General features: G+C 41.1%; 1 protein-coding gene across 1 annotated transcript; it reads left to right on the forward strand.

Moving 5' to 3' along the window:
* Positions 1–354: 354 nt before the first annotated feature.
* LOC119735897 (neuronal acetylcholine receptor subunit alpha-6-like) lies at positions 355–12,506 on the forward strand. The gene is made up of 8 exons (XM_038209843.1): positions 355–421; positions 1,778–1,950; positions 4,996–5,040; positions 5,770–5,879; positions 6,044–6,126; positions 8,195–8,547; positions 10,372–10,842; positions 11,555–12,506. The coding sequence occupies exons 1-8, from the start codon at positions 364–366 to the stop codon at positions 11,669–11,671; spliced, it is 1,410 nt and encodes a 469-aa protein (XP_038065771.1). The 5' UTR covers positions 355–363; the 3' UTR covers positions 11,672–12,506.
* The last annotated feature ends 7,017 nt before the right edge of the window (positions 12,507–19,523 follow it).

Here is a 19,523-nt window from a genome sequence, read left to right on the forward strand (position 1 = left end):
GACACCTATTTGGTTGCCCACACCTGTCTTGTCGCCCATTCGCTTGTATCAATAATGTAAATAACTGCCGCACCTGTCATACCACCATTACCATCAATTAAAGCTGCGTAGGATTATTTAATGACAGAAAGCTCACTCAAGTCAATTACCCCACGAAATCATCCCGCCTGAAATGTTGTTGCTCGAAAATTAAAATACCATTAAGGATGTTGCCAACGGGCATTTCCAGTGTTTCCAGCGCGGGCATTAAAGAGATCCTAATCACAATCTCCGCGAAGGCAATTTGTTAATGCACCCCAGAGGCTTTTTAGTTAATGTCAGGTGTGTAACTACGCCGTAGCCGTCAGTCTGTGGAGTGATGTGATGGCGAGCGGACTGGTAGCACCGTTGTGGCTTCTCTCTGCTCTTCTGCTAAATACGGGTAAAATGATTTAAAATTAAAGTAGAATAACTTTTTGATGGTAATCATGAAAAAAACATATGAACTTTCTCACCTCAAGTACGTACTCTACTTAGGTCTACGTAGGCTTCGTCTGCAAACTGATTTTTTCCAGCTGTTAAGCTTTGTTAATCCATTGCTGGTTTTTTGGAAAAGTTGAAAACGGTTTGGGTAACGTTTTGTTGCATTTGTTACGCTTCATTACATAAACATACCTTGTTCGACTGATTAGTGTTAACATAATGTGACTGTTTTCTCTGTCCCTTCGTCACAACCAAATCCACTGGACTCTCTCGTCATGTTTGGTCTCGTTAAGTGTTTTATTTAATGTTCATTTAGAATGCTTTTTGTGGTGCTAATTTAAAGGTACAGTCCATCATTTGAAATGTGTGTATTTTGTTAATTTGAAGCAATAAGAGTGTTTAAAATTTAAAGTAGGGTGTTTTAAACTAACCTGATGAAGTTTTTATTCGGTGAATGCTGTGTATTTCGAGAACAATATTTTAGGATCTCGATTTCAAATCAAAAGATGCTAAGTCATGTTTTGAATTGCGCCCGAATTCAGCGTTCTTATTCAGCCAATTGCAGCTACGCAATATCGCGCACTAAACCGGCGTGTGTGCATCGTGTCATACTAATTGGAATTTCGCATCGTTGAAATGGCCTTTTTCCATTGTTTTCTTCAAAATGACAGGTTACCAGAAAGAGTAATCTCACTGTGAGTTAATCCCATTTCTTGGCCGAGTATGCTTTTAACAATAATTTCGTCAGACACTTTTTGGATAGCTGTAAATGATGGACTTACCTTTAAAATAGGTTCTGTTACATTTTGTTCATTAACTTTGTTTCTTTTAATCTCTGATGTACGCACATGCAGTTGGAATACAAAACCAGTTGAAGGCATATAAGATCATGTTCACATAATAGAACCACTCAAAATTTAAAAAAAAAGTTCAAAACCTAACCTGTCGAAGTTCCAGCTCAGTGGATTGTACACTTTTCGAAAAAAAGATAATAGAAACCATGCACAACCTTTTAATCACGAAACACGATCTCGTTCATATTACCTTTTGTTTTTCCCCAACGACCAGTTCATTGTAATCGTTGGTTACTTTTGGGATAAATGCAAATGATCCTATGTGCTTTCACAGACACAGATTGACTCTCCGTGTTATTTTCGTGGAAAACAATATAAACAGAAACAGACATTCATTTTTGAAAGTGACATCGAACGAAAAAAACAAGTTGATAAATTTTCAATCAAATTTTCAATCAAATGTGTTGAAAAGCACCGACAGAACATTTTGAATGAATATAATCCCTCAATTTTTCCTGCAGGACGGTCATGTAATGCCTACAATGCCACTGACCCTTATCTGACCGAAACGCGTCTTCGTCACCTGATCGTGACAGGCAACGGTATCTTCGACATGCTGCGACGTCCTGCCATTGCATCCAACCATTCTGTTGTTGTTGATCTCGCGTTCAACATGTACGCCCTCATATCAATGGTATGTCCATCTGAAACTACCTGTGTTGCTGGCAACATGTGGTTAATGCCATTTGCATGAAGACTTTAACCAGATAATGTTACAGTGGGCTGGGTAAATGATAAACAATGAAATCCTGTTATAGAAAAGAGCTGGCTTTTAAAAGGGGAATCACTTCATGTTTGCTTGCTTGCGTTAATGAACCTGTGTACAAAATATCAGGAAAAATATCGCATGTGGTAAAATGGCATTTTCAGTAACCCTTATTAACGCTAACGAATGGCTAAAGACTTCCAGCGGATGACCATTCTCATTCATGTGCTTTGTGACCATTTTTAAATAGTCCTGTTTCTCCCCAGAGAGGGCAATATATACATTTTTGTACATATACAGGGTGTCCTGAAAAAAAAAAGGTGCATGTAAACCTTTCCATATTGGCTAAAAATGTTTACACCATTTTTAAGGCAATAGATTTACATACAAATATTTTGTTGAAAGACATTAATATTCATAAGAGACAAAAGCTTGTATTTCATAAAATTTTCTGCGGATGTTCACACCATCTTCAAGGCAGTAGATTAACATAAAAACATTTTGATGCTATATATTAATATTCATAAGACACAAAAGCTTGTGTTTCATAAATAAAGGGTTCAAACCCCAACCTGTTGAAGTTTCAGCTCAGTGGATATATCCCTTTTTTTGGAAAAAAAAAAACCAATGAAATACCATGCACAACCTTGCGATCACAAACACGATTTCGTCAATAGCACTCTGTATTTCCAAATATGAGTCAATTGAATGATGAGTCAATTGAATGATCGTTGGGAATCACCTACATTTCTTGATTTCTTCAAAATGACGGCACGCTAGACGGAATATTCAGGTAAGCAGTAACATAATAATCGGTAGATTACTTTTGCTGGGATAGATACAATGATTATAGTCCTCACTTTGATATCTATTTCGAGCTTCTAATTCGCTGATATTATTGCAACTTCTTTGGCAGTGTTGATAGCTTTACCGGGGTGCGTACCTATATGTTCCCCGGCCCCTATATTCTCCAGTCCTTATGTTCCCCACAGTGACCCCATTCATATATCCATTAATATGGTCAATGTTCATCCAAAAGTTCACCCTTACCCCAACCCCAACCCCAATCGCAGTTTTTTTTTCACAACATGCAGGATTCCACCTAGCATACTTAAACACAAAGCTGGAATTCATTAAGGCAAGGAACTTGGTCACAGTCTCCAAAAATGTTGTTGTAATCAATTGACCACTTTGCAGTGATGCTTTAGGGAAATTAAATTAAACTGATAGGGGTGTAGGCCAAGGCTGAAGTATCTGCAGAATTACACAAACATCGTGGTTTTGTAGTTATTATGAAAATATTCAGACGGACGCTTTTTCTAAACATACTGTAGAGCAATTTCATGACCCAATTTTATCCAAATTTCACCGACATACGAGCTCGCAGTCCTGTTCACAGCTTCCAATCTTCTTTTTGTACAAACCCTCAAGTTCATGGCACACAAAATGCTCTAATACCGGATAATTTTGAGGGCATGCAAATCGTGATTTGGCTTAGGTAGGCAATTTCAGACTTATTTACTGGCCGACACCCGTAAGAGAACACCGGCCCAACCGTGAATGATAACACGAAACCATACGCTTGTGAGTTGTTTTCCCCAAAGATTGCAATTGCTTAATCTGGACTTATAGTATTAACGCATTAATTAAAGGCCTATCTTTTCCCCCGATCCAATCTACCCGTGTTTAAAATAGATATTGTTCAAACTTTATTTTCGCTCAAATGGTGGAAACATATTGAAGTAGTTTATTCCACTCACTTGGATTATTACAATTCTAAATAGCCTTTTCTGTTGTTAGTTTTCGTTTTAAATAACTATTATCGAGATGATCAAGCATGGTCTGTGTAAATGCATACCAGCAAGAGTTACCAGGAATTTCCGTATTTTAATGTGCAATTTCTTTTGAGAGAAATCAATAAGGCAACGGTTATTACAGTTTCTTTTTAATGGTGATTAACAATTTTAGCCTGTTATGTACCTCGCGTTCTCACAACCAGCAGAATTTATATTTACCATGACATTTAATCTTCCGGTTGGACAATTACAAGGCCTGGTACACAGAGTGTACCAAAAAAGTGCAACATTCAGAAAACAAATGATAAAAAATAGTTAAATGTTGTTTTTTTTTCTTCAATTAATTTATATGCTACATTAAAGCCTGACTATTACTCAATCCACTACTTTTTACCCCGTTCCATTTTTGGTCCCTATATCCAGAAATACAACCAAATAAGTGAAAGAATGTACATTTTGCTTGGGCCCTCTCTCCTGTGATGTCCAAAGATATGTTTGAATAACGGCAGACCCCAGGAAACCCATTTTGTGCCACTTTCCGTGAAGCAGTTAACATCAGTATAGCCTTAGTCTATAACCAAGTCACTTTACTGTTAGTGATGTTAACATTTTAAGCAGAGCGTGCAATATTTATTTATGTTTAGTTGGACTCTTTCATTCAAGTTTTATAGAAGTGAATCTGCCTGTTACATGGAATTGTTTCAACATAAGACCAAAAAGATTCGTTTTTAAATGACCCATGTATATCACTTGCTAAAAGTAAAATAGCTCATTTGCCTTTCGTAGTTAAGACGAGTGCTTAGTAACTAACCTGATGAAGTGTTGGCTATGTGAAGGCTGTATATTCCAAGAAAACAATATTCTATGATCTCAGTTTGAATTCCAAAGTTACAGAGTCTTGTTTTGAATTGAGCCCGAAATCGGGGTACGGGACACGCCGACAACCGAAGAATTTTAGCGACCGCACGCGCGCGTGCGTCGACTCAATGCGTGAGCGTACTTTGCCTAATTACAAATTAACTACTAATTATTTTTTTTTTAAATGCGTCACTTGACGCATCTTTGGAACTTGCCCCATTTTCTTTTTTTTCTTTTTTCAAAAGTGACAGCATGCAAGAAAGAATAATTTCTTTAAACCACCTAAGCTCCACCTATAATTTCTCTTTCATTGATACAGGACGAGAAAGCACAGGTTATGACTGGCGCGTCATGGATGAAATTGGTAAGATGCACAATTCTATCGTCCTAGACGGCGTAGTCTTACGTCGTAAGACGCCAGGCAAATCGAGTCCCAATCTTCAACACTGATTGATACCCAACGTCTGCGTTGACGTTGTGACGCCTCCTTCATACTGAATTTTCAGGTTGCATTTATTTAAGGTCATCTTTATTAGCCACTAAGAGAGCACTTTTAAGAACGGATCAGGGAGCTGTCATTCGTACATAGGAGGTCGATCGTTGTGGGTCGGATTTTGTGAAGAAAGATCTGATTGGTCGTAAAGTATGCCTGTCCATATTTGGAAGTAATCATGACTAATTCATATCACGAGGTTATGATGGGAAATATTTGGACTTGGTTTGACAGGGTACCGTCTGTTGACGAACTCTGTTTAGCAAAGATGAAATTTGCTGTTTAACATATATTGAAGACACATGAGGCATGCAGAATTGGGGATGGAGGGGGAATAAAGACTTTATTTTATCGACGTGTGAACGATTTTAAAACCATCGAAACAATTATGATAAATAAGAAACCCCAAATGCCACGGGGGCAGCGAAGGTAGACCCTCACCTGGATACGCCATTGACATTAGGGGTTAGGCAATTAACATAGCAAAGTGTGTGTCTACATTGTTAAAGTCTAAATCTTTTAAACGATAACATCACTTCATGCTGTACCCTTCCGCTGAAAAAGCTAAGTTGTATTAACCTGAATGTTTTTGTTATTAAGACATGGCACGACTACCGAGCTCGCTGGGATCCAATGGATTATGACAACATCACTCACCTGTCACTGGGCCTCAGTGAAATATGGACGCCCAAGATTCTTCTAACCAACGAGTGAGTTCAAATTAATCCGGCGAAAAAAGGTCAATTTCTTTTTATTACCCTTTACGTAAATGTGCATGGTTCGAAAACCTTTGATTGAAAACGGTTAATTGTGGTAAAACAAAACAGACAAACAAAAACACTTACTTGTCAATGATCTTTCGGATTGTTCACAGGGCAGGTGACATGATTCAAAACCCCGTTCCCGAAAGCGTCTTTTTAGCCCTGCTGAAGTGGGATGGAACAGTCGACCTACAAGGTATGCATAAACTTTCAAATATCGGACTGAGTATACGCTATCGTCTTCGCCATACAAGAGTTGAAATCAAGGTTCGATAAACCGAAAGTTATACGAAGGTTCGGTAGTCCGAATTTAGAATAAGGTTAATTAGTCCGAAGATTCATCAGTCCGAAAGCACACAAGGTTCGATTGCCCGAATTGGCAATAACGTTCAATGCTATCAATTCGAACTATCGAACCTTATTGTCGATTCGGACTGTCGAACCTTATCGTCTATTCGTACATTCGAACTTTGGGATTATTCAATCTTATTTAACCTGATCATCTAACCTTAATTTCTTGATCGGGGGGCGGCGAGGAGATTTGAGCCACTCCTCTTCCATGAAATGTCCCATATGATCAGCGTCCAACAGAGCCTCGTTAGGTGAAGCTCGTTAACCTTGGGAGGTGGTTCTCCAAGGAGACAGCAACTTTGATTCAAAACAAAGGTTAATGGGGATCGCAGCCTTGGATGACAGCCCACCTAGGAGAAGATAAACTCTGATTTCAACCCCCCAGCTGGGCCAAGCAGTTAGATCTTCATCGGTGGAATGTGCTGTTTAAATGACCAACCAGCTAAAGGAAAGGCAAAGTCTCATGCCTTAAAGGACGGAGGAGGTGCGCGCGTGCACCCTGCGACCGAGACGCAGGTGACGGCCAAACCGTAGGGAGATGAGCATAGCTATGATGTGCCAACTGCAGGCCCGGATGAGGGACCGGGAGACTCATCTTCTGTACTCAGCCATGAATGGACTATGCATCGCAACCACGAAGCGAATTCTATAATTCCAGGGGCGGGAGTCCCCAAGAACCATGATGTTGCTGGAACCTGGTCGCATTTGCATGTCGGACCTGATCACGGCGCACCCCTAAACCCACACGGGCGGGGAGCGACTGACAGGCGGCGGGAACCACCAGCGAAGCTATTGAAATGTAAGCGGCCCTTCAGGATTGCCACGTTCTACATTCAGACACTCAACACTCTTTAGAGCGTTAGAGTAAAGGGGGAACTTGTATTCGAAACTGGGGAACTGGCATGGAACATAACAGAACAGGGGATTGAAATATGCGGGATATACAGGAACACCGCCAAGTGCGCCAGAAGGACAGAAGTATTAACAAGATCAAATGCTACAGCACTTAACTCGGCTACAAGCTGTACACAGCGGCATGTCTCCTGGAGAGACCACATCAGCAACATCGACCATTATGGAGGCCTTCTACACATCCCAGACAACTTCAGGGTGAGGAGGATGGGTTTGGCTGGCCATTGCGTCCGCCACCCAGAGCTAGCAGCCCACAACACCATCCCGTGGGAGCCGACAATGGAACTGCTAGGAGGGGGGAGGGGCGGAGACGAGCCATGTACACTGACAAGCTGTGGCAAGATGTTGGTCTCAATGACTCAGGGGAGCTGGGGACCCTAACAATAGATAGGGAAGATTTAAGGGCTGCATCTTTGCATCGCATCGCATCGCAACCTTATTCTAGTTTTCAGACTATCGAACCTTCGGACTTTCGAACCTTTGTACTATCGAACCTTTGGACCACCGAACCTTGGGACTATTAAACCATGGGACTAACGACCCTTCGGAAAACTACCCTTCGAAATAATGAACCTTCGGACAACCGGGCGGATGAGACAACCGGGGTGATGGCACTGTAGTCTTTTTTATCTCTTTTTCTGAAGATTTCACATCCGGGGTGATGTTTTTCTACAGATTTCACATGTTGGGTGATGTTCATGAAAAAAAATCACGAACCTTTGGACAATCGGGCTGTTGCCGAAATCAACGCGTGTCTACCGTACAATGCACAACTAGACCCGTGTACAATTTCAATGGGCCGATTTCGCTTTTTACCTTCCTTCAAATTTATGCGCATGCGTGTATGAAAGTGAAATTATTAGGAAACCGGTCTCTTGAATGTTACTTAGTGGTGTCGGTGACGAAACGACAACATACACAATTTTACTCACAAAAACGAAACATAGGAATGCCAACCCCCTCAACCTATTTACCGACACCTTTATCAATTCTTGCTGCAGGTCCAGTTATCCACAAGACACATTGCGGGATGAAACTCTCAGAGTTCCCCTTCGATCGGCAGAGCTGCTGGCTGATTTTTGCGTCCCAGAACATGCCGAAGGACATGATGACTCTTCGTCCCGGCGCCAGCCAAGTGGATAATCTGGAGATACCCAGTCAGTGGCGACCCCTCAGACTGACCGGCCTAGTGACTGAATATGTCTTTGATTCACAAACCTACGAGGCATTAGTTTTGGAATTCACCGCCGAGCGGCTGCCGCACTACAACCTGATGAATGTGGCCCTGCCGTCGATTACTATGGCGTTCATCTCGCTCTGGGTGTTCTGGCTACCTCCAGAGAGTGGCGAGAAAGTGAGTAGTCTAAAAACAACCCTTTAAATTGTCATCGTTTTCACAAAGTGACAGGCATGTCAAAAATGACATCCCCCCAATTTTGACATGCTTCCGTGAGCAAACATCATTAATTTATATTACATTACCGGTATACTTCCAGGGGCAGGCATCTTGATAATTGCATTTTACATTTTCACGATCAGACGCGAGCGTGCCTTCCCCCTGAACACGTACCAAACGTTTGGCACGGAAAGTCATACAAGTAGGTCAACGGAGATTTTCAGTTTTACAAAGGGACGGGCATCTTTGTTTCTGAGCTGCGCGCGCGTAAACGTTTATGCTTGCCCCTTCCCTATGGAAAAAAAAACAACAACATTGAACAGAGGGGCGTATATGTGCATCCCTTCTTTTGCTCTTTATAACTTCCAATTCGCTGGGAACTTTTAACATCTGGTCCATGTGGCTACTAAATTGCATATCCGTGGGCGACTCCTTCGGCACTCACTAGAGGTTAATCAATGAGTCAATGGCTTTATCATCAGCCATTCCAATGAGACCAGAACCAACAGCCATACACGATTCTTGAGGTACATGTACTTGCGTTCAACCATGGGATTTCGTAATAATTACCACCCATGCAATCTCACCCCCGGTGATTTATCCAACCATCGTCGGACATTGAAATCTACATCACGTAAGCTCATGAATCGAAACATACGTTTCATGCACCTGAGATATTCGACCCTTAATAAGTGGAGCCATAACCTTCTGAGTAATCTCTACAACATTGGCCAACACAAAGACGCGTATGTCATGGGCGTGATTCATGAACTGAACACAGAGCGCTTCAGAGAAGTCGATGTTATTATTATTATTATTATTATTTATTCGGCCAAAATACAAGAACCAACAAGTAATCCACAAAAGTAAACAAGACTAAACCAAAACAATCCATTCCAAGCAAGAAACCTCAGTCGTTCGGTCACTCACAGCATCCTGTGAGGTCTACCACATGACATCGCCTACATAATTATACAACGTCAAAGACATTAGTTGTCACCATCCCTCCTGACTTCAACCTCAACGAAACAGAGTGTTCTGTCCTCCAGCGTGGACTGAATTTCGTTCCACTTAGTCGCAACTGTGATGAGTTTGACACCCGGGAGGATGCTGAACGTTTCTTCAGAAGGCTAAGCTTGAAATACCATTTCCATAGTGCCGAACCCACTGGAATACAGTCATCCCCATCCCAGACATCGCCACACCAGGTTACTACTACAGCTATTGATAAGCTATTTCCCAATAAATCAAACTGGTGCCCTGAACCTAATCATTCTCTTGCAACGCTTGATCTCATGCCTCCAAGCTGTTCTGTCGTGAGCGAGACGCCTGGCTTGTACAAAGCTCATATTCCTGTCCATTCTTTGATGTTGTAAAACTATTGTTTCTTTTGACGACCCCTCCTTCATGTTCCTCCAGCCATTTCTTCTATGAGCTGGAAAGTCAATACACTTCCGCTGCCATTGATAATATGACTGAAGTTCGTGAGCTTCCTTTCCAACGTCTCTCCTAGAAGCTGCCTCATCACATCACTCCTATTTCCTGCAGAAAACTTCTGTTTGTCCTTTTTTCTTTCCATTTGATACCAAGCATTCTTCAACAAATCCACATTTCAGCAGCCGTGACCAGATTTTCATTCGCTCTTGTTACTGTATTTCAATTTAAAACTCATTACCGAATTTAAATTCCCTCCATGTAAATACAATGTATAACTCCCATCGCGCAAAATAACCTACGGGTTTTGTGTTTTTCATAATACGGCCTGATTGTTTTATTGTTCAGGTTTCTATGGCCGTGTCCATCTTGCTTGGCCAGGCCGTCCTCTGGCTGGTCGTGATCGAGTCTCTGCCGCCCACGGGTGGCCAAGGCACGCCGATCCTACTGAGCAGCATCGAGTGTAACTTCCTCGTGGGCGGCCTGGCAATCCTGCTCAGCGTGGTCACGGTCAGAGTGCACCACCGGCCCGGGCCGTTACGTGGGCGCCTGCTCCGGACGGTGTTTCTCCGCGTTCTGCCCATGGTCGTGTGCGTGGCGCGTGGGAGGGAAAAGGTTTGCGGGAGTGACTCGCAAACTCTGACAGACGGGAAGTGCACTCACACGGTGGACGAAGACTCGGTGGAGACGCTGACCCTACCAGACGGGAAAGCTCAGAGCGTCACGAGAAGCACAGAGGATAGATTCTTCGTCAAGGTTGCCGAATTGAAATTACACGAAGACCCCCAGAGTTGCTCCAAAGCCATCAAAGACGAAAATGTGAGTTTTATAAGTTCCATAAAACAAAAGATGTGTGGCCTTTCTTTTGCCACTGTACATGCACACTTGCCTTAACTATCGGGCTTTAAACTTTTCGGCTATCTGGGTATATATGCAAGGCCAGGCTGTATTAAAGTGAATGACAACGCCGCAGTATATTATATTTGTTTTTCTTAATCGTAATGAAGAGGATGCATGCATCAATTTTTTCAACTCAATGCCTTAATCAATGTCAGTGATTTGTTATGTATAGTGATCTGTGTAAAATCCTTCATGTAATGAAAAAGGGATGAAGTTTGTGGATTGGAATCATTTGCCCTTGAGCATTAGACCGGGGTCTTGCCATAATGACTGATAGCCAGGCAAATGATTCCAATCCCCAACCTCATCTTTTTTTTTCACAACATGAATGATTGTACACTGCATCCATCAAGCACCGACATTCATTAAGGCAAGAAAGTTGGTCACAAGTGTCCAAAAATGTTGTGATCAATTATTGACCATTGTGCAGTGAGCCGTGGGGGACATTAAATAACACTAATAGGGGTTGAGGCCAAAGTTTAGGAGTATCTGCACAATTAATGACCTTCAAAACTTACCTCTTGCTTGTTTTACTTCAATAATATTAGGCGGACACTATTTCTTTTTGGGGGGGGGGGTACTGTACTGCCGGTTATACAGTGCATTAATTATACCATTATTTTTTCGACAGGATTCAGACGATATGAAGCTGGTTGCAGCAGCGCTAGATCGCTTCTTCTTCGTGATTGCGGCAGTTTTGTTCATTTACGGCAATCTTCCTCTGATTGTAAAATGGATGTTCATGTAAAAACAAAATAGCTGCGACATATAGGAATGCGTCATCATAGTCTGAGATAACGCATCAGGTTCAGTTCCTGTGTTTAAAGTGGTCATTCTTTAGGAATGTTCTAAACACAAATGTAGTGGAACATTTTTATGAGGTGTTTTATGAGAAAGTTTTGTGAACATTGTGTGATTTTATTAAAAACAATTTATTAAAATGTGTAAAATTCCGCAACTTAAAAATGTAATGAGTTATTTGAATGAGTGTTGTACTAAACGGTAGCTTTTAAACTGGACTTTCATGTCCTAGATTTTGACAGTGCTATACATGCAGAACTACACTTATACAATGGTCCCGGATTTTTTTTGTTTTTGTTTTTTGCACTTACACTGTATTATATTTTACATAAAGGTAGGAATCTTATTTGAAAGTGCTTTTAAAAAATGACTATAATACTAGGTGTTTCTCTTTGTATCTTATTCGTAGTCTCATTCCTCTACGCTTGCGGCGTCTCTTGCCAGGCATGCTTGGTTCTATCCGATGTTGATTTATCTCTTATCCGTGTGAATTCAGGCAAGTAAACGGGTACATTATAGAGACATTGCATGACACATCAGTGTTAATTGAATATTTTGCCAGATGTTTGCAATCGAGTAGATGGTAAGGATGGATGGTGAGCTCACTATGTAAAAATAGGGACTCAAAATATGCAGCAAGAGCTACATACCCTGTGTGTGGTTTTGCAACAGAATGCGAAGAATAATAAAGGAACCAGTCTCTAAAAGGAATTGTCTGAATTGTCTGAGACAAATTCTTTCTTCAGTTCCTCTGATCTGATATCAATTCAGATCGACTGAGAACGACTCGCCGAAGTGTGATTTATATCAATGTATTAGGCCACAGCGGCCAGCTTTAGGGATCTACTCAGGCCCGGTGTCCCCAAAACCCCCCTCTTGATCCGCGCCTGGATGTCGTTCCCCAATGACTCCAAACTCGATGTTTAAATGATGATCTTGTGCTAAAACTTTGGAAATCGTCAGAAATTGCCTCAGATCGCACGACAGGGCGCCTAGAATCCATTTGTTTTGGTCAGGGGCCCTTAAGCGGGCCTCGAACCCCGCGCCGTTTAGGCTTCGCACTCGCACAATAAGTACTGATCATGATACACATGTAGGCCTATGTACCACCCCCTCTTTGAGAAGCAAAATGACACCCAAAAGGCTGTTTTAAAATGTAATGCAAACCGTCTTTAAAAGTGTATATCAATGTTGGTAGTTAAATTAGCTCTGGGTAGCATGTATTCCTTGCAATGTGACCGAAAACAGTTTTACAATTTTCTCCTCTTTTACGGAAGGTGCATTTTTTTCGAGCAAATGCCTCTTTTTGGTGATGCCCAAAGTTTTAAAAACGTTCCACCGCCGCCGATTGGCATATTACATGTGCAGGTCTTAGTAAAAACTATACTCGTTTGTTAAGTACATAATACGACCCCAATTTAGTTAGTTTTTTTTCCGGTCTGCAGTTTCGTAAGCGTATATGATTCGAGTATAAATTTGCCGTTTTCTTTTCTTTGTATCAATATGGTGTTTTTAGTAAGGCGGCAGAATGCTATATCTGAATTTATAACCAATTAGCTAAAGTTGTTTACTGACACTCATTCAAATGGGCCTTGTTTTGTCGACCGTAATTTGAAAAAAAAATGACTCTCCATAGCAAACTCTTTGTGGCGCTCTGCATTGTGAATCAACCGAGTTTTAGGATTTTGGTCATTCTCCTCCCCCCCCCCACTCGCCAGCACAGCTTTACGCCACTGGCCGTCTTTGCACTCGCGTGGTCACGATTCTAATCATGCCACAGGCTGACGTTAATGTGACATTGTATTATAGTGGCATCATTCCCTAGACTTAGCGTAAGTAAAAGAAAAAAATGAATTTGTCCAAGCTGGCCAAGGGAGCTGAATTAGAATCAGACAAACAAAATTCCCTCGAAAAAATGTGTAAACGGGTCAGTAGTTTGATAGAAATATCAAAAGGGGAAACTTGCTAGAATTTCTTTCAATCATAGCGACATGTCAGTGCCGGCCGAAGACGCGCGACGCGAAACAATAATTGATGAGACAGAATAAGGCCAAGCTTGGTAAGGTTAATTGTTCGTTGTGACTCTGAATAGTCAATTGCTCGGTATATAAGAATGATTGTAGAAAAGAGTTACGTAACAACATTCACGTGTATATGGCGATGCTGATGCATCTTTCGTGCAGCTTTGAAACACAAAGTAACTCTCCCACTACGGAAATAAGGATTATGTTTGAAACGCAAAGAGAAAAGCACCTACTAAAACAGCCTAGTTGTTAAGCTGTCTGACAACGGATCCAGGGTTAGGGGTTCGAACCCGCTTGGTGTCATTTTTGTGGTTTCCGATGTCCGCGGTTCTGTCATTTAAGAGTATTAATTTCCCGTCGTCATTTACCAACAGCAGTTAGCTCGGTCGGTTGGTAAGCTGACTCACAAGTTGGGACTGTCTGCGAAGTCCAGGTTGGCATCTGCGTATAGGTACGGGGTTCTTTTGCTGACTCGGCAGCAAGGCTTAGGGTGCCACCTCGTTTCCTCCCTTTATGGTGCCTGACTTTCGAGTAACATGGATGGACAGGGAAGGAGGTGTGGTGGGCCGGGTACCGAGTCCCAGAAGAGTTCTATATGGAAGTCGGTAAGGGGCTCATTGAGTTAGGGTCATAAGTCCGACTCCTGAAGACTTGGCCATCGCCACATAACTTTTTGTTTTATTTTCTTTCTTTTCTATAGGGGGACATTTGCAAGAATGGTTAATTTGTTATACTGAGAGCTTGTATTGTAATCGTTCAAAATTAATTTTTAAAATTGCTCGAAAATACAAAATTTAATCCAGCTATAATGTTTTTATTTCATTGTCGCAAAACTGCATGTACATGCTCAGTACCTTTGCGCATACCTTGTTGAGGCATGTTCCCTGATCCCGAACTGCCGGGGGGAGATCTTTAAATCATATAGTGGATTTGTTTATATTTTTATATTTTTTATCATGCACAGCGGTAGCTTTCAACTCCCGTATATTTGTAGACACACACAACGTGTATCGTACACTAAAAACGACATGAAAAACGTATTCGTACTCCGTCATGTCCGATGTAAAACAACCTTATTTTTCCCGTCTTTTCTCGGGAACGGTAAGACATAAGGTTGGTTTCCTTTCAACCAGATGATTGAAAGAAGATAAGTAAACAATCCAAAACACGACATTTCCGGGGATTACAGGACCTAGTGCCCCTTCAAATTATAACCCCCTTTTGCGAAGAACGAACATTGCTCTGCGTACGTGGCTTAGTTACTTTCACTTTGCCTACCTTAAATATGTATTTTGAGTTAAAGGTATGTTTCTTTTAAATCAGAAACACGAACAGGTGTTTGCGCAATTAAGGCCTAAACCTATCTTTACAAGCCACGATAATTCGATAAAGCGAAACAACCGAACCAAATTGTATCAATCAGTGAGTCTGGAAATGTATACAATTGGGAATGCGCACTTGTCTAGAAATGTAGCAATTTAGGAATGCGCTACTCTTTGTGATCTCCAGCGCTCAGCCTGGGAACGTGTGCTGGCTTGCCCACAATTGTTACGTGACAAGCAGGTGAACATACAACCCATAGTAAACAGTCAGTCGGCCACTTGCTCCAAGAAGTTTTTCCTGCATGATCGGACGCTCTCTATATCGCTCTGCTAGAACATTCGCTGCTATAAAGGCCGTAGTTGCACTCAAGATGGATATTCCGGTGACCAGCAACGTCACCGGAAACAAAAAAAACGGGGCAAACGAAAAGCCAAACAAAATTGCCGAGTGCTGCTTTTTATGGAGATCTGGATCAAAGTAGGGTCGTGATTTTGTACCGCAAGGAATCCTCGACCCTTTTCACCTGATTTTCTTTCTTTTCTATTCCGATGCTTTAGGGCATTTTCTTTTTAAAGGGTAACACGGTCCAAATTCCGTTACGTTCATTTCTTTTTTCTATTTTTTTTTATCTCATATTCTTTTCTCTTTTTAAGAAAAGTAAAGTCCAAAACGCAATTGCGTACACTTCATGCGGGTGTCGTTTGGGACAAAAAATCGCGCCCGAGACACGTTCTCAAGTGCGTCCTTTGACACATCTTTGGCAATGGCCTTATTTTATTGTTTTCTTAAAAATGACAGCATGCTAGAGATAATAATTTCACAGGGATATTAGCACCACTTCCATTTTTGAACCAAGTTACCTTTTGAAAGTTAATTTTGTCAGTTATTTTATTTGATAGCTGCTCATGATATACACAACCTTTTTTATTGATGTTGTGTTGATACAGGACGTAAAAGCACAGCTTATGATTACGATTGGTAAGATGTAAAATGACTGTGCAAGGTCTGAAACGGCCGTTAAGACTCATTACTCTTTAATTCCAGTTTAGAGATTTTTTTTCGTTGAAAAGCGTAATGATGTAGGAAATTCTGTAAAACTTATCTGTGTTGAAAATTTACAACTCCCGTCACTTGCTCAGACTCCGTTTTGAATCACGAACAGTCGGATTCACAAGATTCTGTGAAGCTCATCAGTGTATCCCAGCGTCCTGTTTGCAGGGCGGGGGGTACGAGCGAAGAATTGATGGAGATCAATGCCTATCGCCGTTTGCAAGTTAGCCACGGCCCTTAGACAACCCTATGGCATTTTGTACGTTAACTTTTGTTGTCTCAGATTCTGCGTGTTCCGCGTCCATTTGTATATCTTTGTAATTGGACAGTATTTCACAAGCTGCGTTGACGCGATTCTACTGCGATAGGTCAAGTAGCACAAAGGGAACATTTTAAGAAATGTTCACGGTAATTTTACGCGCACATTGCAGTTACAACCCAAAGATAATTTAATAATGTCAGTACAAAACCGAATGAATCCCGCGTAATCGACCATATTAATACAACATAGGTCCGACGTATCCCATGTCGGACACAATGGGTCTGACATAATCGTCGTCGGACATAATGGGTCGGAAATAATCGGTCAAAATCGTCAAAATCTGCTCGTCAAAATCTGTTGTCTGACGTAATCGACCAAACGGACATAATGGTCGTGAACAGACGTGAATCAATTCCTCGTTTGTAACTGTTACAAAAGGTGATCACCTTTTTACAGAAAAAAAAAAATCACCCACAAGTCCGGGGCTTGCTAACATTTTTTTCTAAACATTAACAAGAAACCCCAAATAAACCTTTATTTTGATGCCTGTTTTGAACTACCCGAAGAGTTTGTATTTTGTTTTATCATCGTATATATACGACATATTGTAAATTGCGGTTTAGGGCGTCCTTTCTTTATTTTGGTCTTTTATCATTACCCTTTTCCGGAAAAAAGACAAGTCACATTTCTATGTTTAATATTGTCCTAGCCACATGGTAGGCAGTCCCGATGTCATCTACACTCAACCAAAAAATAAAGTCCCCCTTCCAATACATTTTTTTTAGTGTAACTCAGAAACTACTGAGCACCTCTCGCTCAAATAACGACTAATCATTACAGAAACTCCTTAGCAATCCAGTCATACTCTTTATTTGGCCCAAAATGGTGATAATGTGTACGAATCTATGCCATTAATGAAAAATGATACCGAAAACAGTTGCACTTTGGTATATGTGCATGTTGTGGTTCACACTTACCATGCACGTATACAAAAGTGCAACTTTTTTCGATACCACTTGTCATCAGTTGCATAATTTGTACACATTATCACTGTTTTCGGCCAAACAAAGAGTATGGCTGGATTGCTAAGGAATTTCTATACTGATCAGTCGTAATTTGAGCAAGATGTGCCGAGTAGTGTTTGAGTTAGACAAAAAAAGTATTACGGGGATTTTCTTTTTGGTTGAGTGTATCACTAGATCCTAGTTTGGACCATGGTACATCCACCAGAGGGGTGTAACTTGTCAGGACCTAGTGGCTTGCTCAAAATTGGCGGGAAACCTACTGAGCTTGTTCACACTTACATACGTTTGTATACAATTGCATAATCACATACAGCTGAAATGTTGACTCATGAAGATGGTTAATAACTGATATACACATATAGACTGGCAATAAGGTCACCAGCGCACATCTCTGCCCCCTAGGGTCTGAGAGTGACCAGAAGTGGGTTTTATTTCCCTCGGCCTACGGCCATCGGCCTCGGGAAATATGAACCTCGTCTGGTCACTAACAGTCCCTCGGGGCACATAGGGAAATACGACCCTCGGCCTCGGGAAATATGAACCTCGTCTGGTTACTAACAGTCCCTCAGTGAGCATAGACGTGCACTAGTGACCGAATTATGCCAGTCCTTAATTATGTGTTTTATAACTCACTTCTGTCCAAAATCGAAAATAAGAAAAGAAAACTTTCAGGGTTTTATTATTGAACTATTGTAATTCAACAATTAACTAATAAGCGATTCAACTGTCGGCAATTCAACAATTACAGGAACGCTTTTAGTTTCCTTGGATTATATTTTTGAGTTCGAGTTTTGTCAGAGGGCGCTGTTACCAGTGAAAAAAAAACGAGTATAGTGCCTGATCAGGCATTATACTCTGGAAATTACGCACGCGTGATGTCTCGACAAGCGTCCGCCAGTTCACGCTGACGCAAGTTTCATACACCAGCCTATATTTTTGAATCACGTGTGACCGCGTTTCAGCCAACCAGGATAAAGAACAAGCGAGAGGTGTGTTATAAAGTAATATAGTGCATTCATATTTCCAAGTATTACTACATTTTGAAATTATTACATTTTTTTTCTATTAACGACCTTTTACCGAGAAATTACCCCCCCCCCCCGCACCTCAAAGTACGTGTGTTTAAGCGGCTGTTAAATCATACCGTTCTTTTGCTGGAAAAACAAAACGAGTTGGCATTGGGTACCCATTACGTCTTTTTTTTTTTGGTATACGTGTACATTAGTATTGCTTGCTAATGTCTGTTTACCGAAAACAAAAGAAAAACCTCCTTCCGTCTTTTTTCATCCTGTTAATTACGTCAGAAGGACGCAGCCCCTTGAGACGAAATCTATATCAACTAAAAGATATTTCCAAGCTCTTGATAACCAAGAAATCTAAAATTTATCTCTTGGCCATTTTTGTGCCCATAACCTTCTTCCACACACCCTACGAGATATAGATTCGTGCAAGTTTCAAAATCGATTTATTGCCTTGGCTTAACATAATTATTTCAACACCACCACTCAAACACCCAAGCTACTACATGTATCATCGTGCCACATTTCCTGTCCCCCACATCGCTTTTGAAAAATCACCAAATGATTAGCAAACAAGTACTTATTCCTTGGAAGGTCTGTTCTTGGACCATACCAGACCACTCTAAAATCACCATTAGACGTATTGCTTGTGTAAGGAATGATGAACAATGTCTGTTTACTTTTGCTAATGGGACATTAACGTGGCTAAGCTACTTGCACTTTGCTTAAGTTGAATCTGTATTTTGATTTGAAGTATTTTTTTTTAAAGAGAAGCACGAAAATAAACAGCGACAAGTGGATTCCAGGAGTAGTGTGTGTACGTTTTCATTTAGGAAAACACATGCCTAAGCTCTGTACCTACCGCCGCCAATTAAACGAATCGCTTATGTAAATGTCTACCGCACCCATTACCACCATTACCTTCAATTAAAACCACGTAGGATCATTTAATGACATAAAGCTTTTTGAGTCAATTACCCTGTAAAATCATTTGTCGATAATCGGGTAAAACACACATTGAAGGATGTTACCATGGGCACGTTTTTTTTTTTTTACGTGCGTTCCGCGCTTCGGAAAGCAGTTACGAGATGTGTTT

This window comes from Patiria miniata, unplaced genomic scaffold (assembly GCF_015706575.1).
Source record: "Patiria miniata isolate m_02_andy unplaced genomic scaffold, ASM1570657v1 HiC_scaffold_29, whole genome shotgun sequence".
Lineage (NCBI taxonomy): Eukaryota > Metazoa > Echinodermata > Asteroidea > Valvatida > Asterinidae > Patiria > Patiria miniata.

Bases quoted from the DNA above. Each gene is read 5' to 3' on its own strand.
- LOC119735897 (XM_038209843.1), top strand. From the start codon at position 364: ATGGCGAGCGGACTGGTAGCACCGTTGTGGCTTCTCTCTGCTCTTCTG. The intron at 422-1,777 runs GTAAAATGATTT...TTTTTCCTGCAG, and splicing joins TGCTCTTCTGCTAAATACGG to GACGGTCATGTAATGCCTAC. The intron at 5,041-5,769 runs GTAAGATGCACA...TTTGTTATTAAG, and splicing joins GCGCGTCATGGATGAAATTG to ACATGGCACGACTACCGAGC.